Source organism: Photinus pyralis, unplaced genomic scaffold, assembly GCF_008802855.1.
Source record: "Photinus pyralis isolate 1611_PpyrPB1 unplaced genomic scaffold, Ppyr1.3 Ppyr1.4_LG5, whole genome shotgun sequence".
Taxonomy (NCBI): domain Eukaryota; kingdom Metazoa; phylum Arthropoda; class Insecta; order Coleoptera; family Lampyridae; genus Photinus; species Photinus pyralis.
Genome location: NW_022170596.1, coordinates 14,764,582 through 14,770,720, shown reverse-complemented (window position 1 = coordinate 14,770,720; position 6,139 = coordinate 14,764,582). Strand labels below are relative to the sequence as shown.

General features: G+C 37.1%; 2 protein-coding genes across 2 annotated transcripts; one reads left to right on the top strand and one right to left on the bottom strand.

The window, feature by feature from the left end:
- Window positions 1–1,573: 1,573 nt before the first annotated feature.
- LOC116172336 (histone RNA hairpin-binding protein) lies at window positions 1,574–3,242 on the bottom strand. Its single transcript, XM_031489534.1, has one exon. The coding sequence runs from the start codon at window positions 3,072–3,074 to the stop codon at window positions 2,385–2,387; it is 690 nt and encodes a 229-aa protein (XP_031345394.1). The 5' UTR covers window positions 3,075–3,242; the 3' UTR covers window positions 1,574–2,384.
- Window positions 3,243–4,341: 1,099 nt separating this feature from the next.
- On the top strand, window positions 4,342–5,696 carry LOC116171463 (platelet-activating factor acetylhydrolase IB subunit beta homolog). The gene is made up of 4 exons (XM_031488322.1): window positions 4,342–4,544; window positions 4,637–4,843; window positions 4,898–5,020; window positions 5,071–5,696. The coding sequence occupies exons 1-4, from the start codon at window positions 4,479–4,481 to the stop codon at window positions 5,350–5,352; spliced, it is 678 nt and encodes a 225-aa protein (XP_031344182.1). The 5' UTR covers window positions 4,342–4,478; the 3' UTR covers window positions 5,353–5,696.
- Window positions 5,697–6,139: the final 443 nt, after the last annotated feature.

Sequence of the window (6,139 nt, the reverse complement as noted above, 5' to 3'; positions counted from 1 at the left end):
TAGGGGCCCTCTCATTAACATTTCCTCTATTTAAAATATGTTTTGCTTGAGCGATAGGTAATCGATTTTCACTTGTCCTTTTTGTGTTAAATTAATTTATGTTAACTGAAGGCTGGAGGAGAGCCACACCATTTACATATTCCCTATGTACTTGCAATTTATTATTTTATGAGTTGTGTTAGCTCAATTGATCGTACAGGTATTTTGATGTGTTTTTGTACTGAATTGATTTATCATGCTTTCCACTGCATTTATGATGTCTTGTGTATTTTGTTTTTATGAACTTGTTTAATTGCATTTGATTTGATTATCTGATTTTTATCATACAATTTAGATGTTTTATTTATGTGTATCTCTTGCATTTTATTGCTGTAGGTGATTTATTTCATGTATTTGTGTGACCTATGCCGGGGTTTTGGTCCCGTAGAAGGTTTCCCTAGTATGGTCTTGTTGTGTGCGTAATATATTTATTTGTTCTTGTCATTTCTTACGCACAAAAGTTCTGTCTTTTATCTAATTCCCTTCCCGATTATGTCTCACGTCCCAACACATACAAGAACCGATTACATAACGTAGGAGTTGATTCGTGCCACCCATATCGAGCCGACTGCCATCCAAATTCAAAAGTGCCGCGAAACGTCCATCGTTTCGACTTGAAAGGTAGGTGGCTCTGCTTGTAATTTTTTCCAGTGTTGCCAACGGTAAAGTATAGGGCAAGTTTTCAGTGTCGGCTTGATAGACCCCTAGGACCATTACAGACCTCACCACATTTCTTCCCGACATCCCAGTCGCCTTTGCCAGTACCCTCCTCCAAAACACCTGAGACATAAGGAATTACACATAATCGACCACGATAAAACGGTTCGAAGTAGAGGGTTGCTAGAATTTATAATTTCTTGTCTCGAGACTTCATTGAAAGTACCATAGAGGATTTTAGGCGGCACCGCTAAATAAAATGCTGTTGGATGTTATGGATATTACAATATGTACAAATAAATGGTAGCCGCGAATTGTACGCATGAACCGCTGTCGTCGGAGTGAGCGAGGATGCGGGTCTTCTTGCTGGTGGAGCGTGGCGCGATGTCGAACCGGCAAGGCGAATTGGTTTTGCAGGCGGCGTGCTGGTTGTTACTTGAAGCGCCGTCGAAGCAAGAATGGCCTTTGCAGAGTTAGGAGCTCTGCTTTTAAACGTTTACGGCCATCAGGCACGCTAATACGCTCTGATCGGTTAGCCGTTTCGACCAATGAACCCACTAAACACAAAAAGGTTATGGCAAAGTCACAGTATGTTTTTAAATGGAACTGTAGGCAAAGAATTATTAGTTACTCTTTGCTGTAGGTAAGTTATGGGTTTAATAATAAATAAAGTTTGGTTGGTGGAAGTTTGTGGTACTGGTTAGATCTGCGCCCAACAAAAACGTGATGTTTTATTGTAGTCTGGAATTGTTTAATAAAAAATAAAATTATAATTCTACAAACATAAATACCTATATAAAGAATTTGTTCACACGTTAGAATAGCCTAGCTATTCAGGCTATTCTAAAGGTCTACTGTAATAAACACTGGTTCCCTTAAGCGTTAAAAGATGTGTTTGCAGGTTCACAAATGGAGGGAAACAAGTGTGGTGGTCAAACAATTTCTTGCACACTGGTGGCGCTCCAATGGATATTTGATATGGTATTTATCTGAGTTGGTTTTTAACAGCTTTGTAGCAGAGAGCAGAATGGATAATGGTTGGGGTTGCGAGAGGTTGAACAAGAGTAGAACTCCTACTTCAGTTTTCTCTGTGTAGGTAGTAGGTGAGATAGGTTTGAAGGTACCTAGATGAGTATTTATTCCACAACCACTTTAAGGAAGATCACAGCAGTAACAATGGCTAAAAACCACATAAATAAGCCCCTTCATTAAATTTTAATGCAATATACTAAACGTACAGTAGGACTGACAAAACAGGAAAGAAATTTTACAGCACAATACTTCTGTTAAAATAAAAATAATTTAAATATTCAAATTTATTTACATAGAAATTTGCTTGAACACTTGAGTTCAACACAAATCTAACTAGAGCTAAATAATAACCAGGGTTTCATACTCAGTCATTTTGAAAAGTACATATAAGTTAAGTTCAGCCATGTTACATGAAATCCAATTTCTTCCAAAACGAAAGATCAGGTATATTCCTTCACCAGTTATAAATACATTTCGTCAAAGTAGTAAAATGTAAGAGCACGAAATATAACAATCTTGTTCCTTACAAAATCTCATATACCCAGTTATACATCGCTAATACTATTATAAAAATCTGTACATAACATATAAACTAACATAACTACATATCTGAAATATAAAAACATTTACTGTATAAAATTCAAACATTTTATAGTCTAAGGGTCATATTTGTGTAGCTTTAACCGCCACTGTTTTATTAGTCCATCCCAAGCACGTCGTGAGTACTTCACGTACTTATTAGGAGTCGTTGGGTCGTCTGGCTTGCGATCCATTCGAGGTACACTTTTTACATAATTGTCATAACCGATTGTATTTTTGCCGTAATTAATCTGCTTCTGTCGACGGGTGAGAATCGCAGTATCATTTTCGAATTCCCTTTTCTGTTTTTTGGGCACCGAACTGTTTGTTGCAATCAAAGAATCTTTGGGCTCCACTTCCCGCTTAACGTAAGGCGCCTCGCGCTTAAAAATGGTTGCCTTTTCGCTTTTACCAAATTTAGATGACGAGTTCGTGCTGCTGTTTGTGTTGTCGTCAAATTCCGCTTTTACGTGGATCTTTTCCAGCTGTTCTTGCGATATGTTGAAGTTAATGTCGTCGGCATCGAAAGGTTCTAGCTTAAGGGTGATGTTCGGAGCAGGAGGGGGAAAATCAGACAAACTGTCTCCAGAATCACTGTTATTTTCCTCCGTAGGTTCTTCCTTAACTTTAGGAATTCTGGTAAACTCTGCATTGTCACAGAATGCATCCATCAGGTTTATACACTTATCCGTGGTTGTGTCATCAAATTCAGAGTCAAAAATTCTGGCATCCCTTAGAGATGTGTTCATAGATAAACGTTTCAGCATTGTGAAGATTGGGCGATTTAAAAAGTAAGACCTAACATTAAAATAGTAAGTCGTAAATCAGACACTTTTGTATAAATAAATAATAAAATATAAACTAATTTTTAAGAATTTAGAATAATTTTCATTCTGTTTATTATGGTCCCACAAGTCACAACTGACTGACAGTTGACACAAAATTGGCGCTAGTCGCGAAACCCAGGACATCCAACAACAGCTTTATAAAATTCCCTACATAATTCATACAGGACGATTACAAATTCTTGTCAATCTTTAAAACAGTAAATTCCATAATAATGAATTTAAGGATATATGGTAGTGGGGCTGAGCGTCTTTATAATGCCAATGGCTAAGCCAGCGGCAGCATCGCTACCGAGTGCGCCCTTAATGCTAAAGAGGTCATTGGCGAGGAGCCAGATGAAGAGAGACAACACATCTATACAGTACGGAATCCAACCCTATATATAATATATTGCTACGCGTACCGTGATCCAACCCAAAGGATCTTCTTCCCGTCTTCATTTCGAAGACAATCCTCTGCTTCCAGAATAATCCGAACGATGTGCGGAAGGAGATGAAGAAACAGAAAATTCGGAGGGTATATGCAGAAACTAAAGAATCTCAAGGGTCTAAATGATGTAAGAAACCTTAAGCCCGCTTGACATGGAGCAATAAAAATTGCAATTGCATGCAACTTGCAAGAAAAATTGCGAAAGGCATGCGCAGTTCAAAGCCAGCTGATCAATTGCTGCAAGAGACTTGCATGCAATTTTTATAGGACCGGTGCTATTTTTCTTGCATGAATCGTGCAATTCTAGGGATAAATCTAGTTGTTTTTGTGGCACCAACCTAGTAAAATACAGCGGCGGCAACTGTGATGCTGAGAGACGCACTCATTACTTGTTTTTACTAATCTTATTTATTCTTGTAATTTTCATGTTTCTTCAAGCAATCAAAATTTAATTTTCATTTGAGGTTAACAACTTTGTTGACAAATCCATATGTTTCTTCTGTTGGCAGACATGTGGCAATTGAAATAGAATTGCACCATGTCAAATACCATGCAATGCTTATTGCATGCAAGGATTTGACCTTGCAATTTCTTTCTGCAAGTTCTTGCGCGTAGTATTGCTCCATGTCAAGCGGCCTTTAGTATAAAAGGAATTGAGAAAATTAAAGAGCAGCAACAGCGAATGTGACAACACTGTCATACACAAGACGGCAAATCACCACGGCCAACCGGGAAGCAGTAGGTGTAGTTGTAGTTCTAGCAGTGTAGTAGTACACACCGCCAATCTTATTGCAATGTGTGACAGCTATGTGACATCTCGTCAATTTATCAAAAATTAATTAATTTGGCGGTGTTTGAATTATAATTTTTCAAGAAAAAGTCAATATTAAACCACCATGAACCCATGCACCATTCCGGCACCCGCAGAAGATATCGATGGAGATCAACGTTGGATGAGTATTGTAAATATCTGTGCAATTTATATGTGTATTTTGCTTGAAGCATTTGTAGTGCAGTGAAGCATGAAGGCAACAAGATTTTATTTTTATTTTAGCATTATCGATTTCTCTCTGAAACCAGAGAAAAAGATCCGGATGTAATTTTTATTGGTGATTCAATACTTCAAGCCTTACAACATACCGATTATTGGAATGAACTTTTTGCACCTTTACACTGCCTCAATTTTGGAATCCATAAAGACCAAATACAGAATGTTTTATGGCGAATTAAAAATGGTGAATTGGATAATGTACGACCAAAGGTAATTTAACAAATTGGTATAACGACTACGTTTCTCCTTCTATTCTATTTAAAGGTTGTAGTATTACATGTTGGCACCAACAATTACTCAAATACTCCCGATGAAATGATTGAAGGTATTATAGAGATAATTAACATTATTCAAGAAAAACATCCCCAAAGTTATATAGTTATTCCTGTGAGTATTATGTTACAATTGAATGTTTTAATCTTACACTTATTTCACAGACTCTCTTACCTAGAGGTCATAACCCAAACCCTTTAAGGGATCGGATATCTCAAGTGAACGAGATTTTAAAAACGAAAGTAGCTAGTTTACCCAAAGTAGAAGTTGTTGTTATCGATAAAGGATTCATCCATGTTGATGGCACAATCAGTCATCACGATATGTATGACTATCTATTGCTCACAAATGCCGGAAGCAAAAAAGCCTTTGAACCAGTACATGAATTACTAGTGCAGTTACTTAACGAGGGAGAGACTGAAAAAGATTTAACACCCTCAGAATAATTTATACACAATTTACAAAACTTTTGCCTTTGCATTTTTTAACATGAAATTAGTACAATGGTTTATTTACGATTTAGTAGAAGTATTCATTTATTTTTTAAAGCTTAAATGTTATATAGTTGTTAAGACATTGATCTCTGTTTTAGATTTTAAAGTAGTAATCTTAAGATCAATTTTTTACTATTAAGTAAAACTACTTGATTTCATTTCAATATGATGCCTATATTAATTTTAACAAAGCTTTGTGTTCTGGTAATTATTCCAACAAGAAACTTGTACCTATCTACTATTTTTTACATGAATTTGTATGCACTACCCATTTGTTATTAAAATTATTGACTAATGCTCATTCCTAGACTGCAGGCAGTTTCGTTTGCATGACCCTGTTCGACAGGTCCGTAGCTTAAAATTATCTTTACCTATATGCTGTTATTGCTGGATTTCAGACAGCAAATGTGGCTCCTACAATTTTTTCACATAGTGTCAGTAAGTCTGATCAGAGATTTTGAAACTAATAGGGCTCACAGTGGAGGGCAACAGCCAATCAGATACTCGCCAGTTTGTGATCATGTGAGGTATGAGAACAAGCCCCCCCATCAGATCAATAACCTCTTGGCTCCACACTGCGAAAACGATATGGGCGCTGCTTGCTGATTTAAAACGTTCAAATCAGGTTTTTGCAAGTAGGTACTCAATAAGGGCAGCGCAGCGCCCCACCAAATTCGTGTCTATGCTGTGTGTTAGCATCACAGGCAACCACAAGAGGGCGCGCACCATTTTGACAGTA

Coding starts and splice junctions, on each gene's coding strand:
- LOC116172336 (XM_031489534.1), bottom strand. CDS start 3,074: ATGCTGAAACGTTTATCTATGAACACATCTCTAAGGGATGCCAGAATT.
- LOC116171463 (XM_031488322.1), top strand. CDS start 4,479: ATGAACCCATGCACCATTCCGGCACCCGCAGAAGATATCGATGGAGAT. Junction 4,545..4,636: donor ATCAACGTTGGATGAGTATT/GTAAATATCTGT, acceptor TTTTTATTTTAG/CATTATCGATTTCTCTCTGA. Junction 5,021..5,070: donor AAAGTTATATAGTTATTCCT/GTGAGTATTATG, acceptor CTTATTTCACAG/ACTCTCTTACCTAGAGGTCA.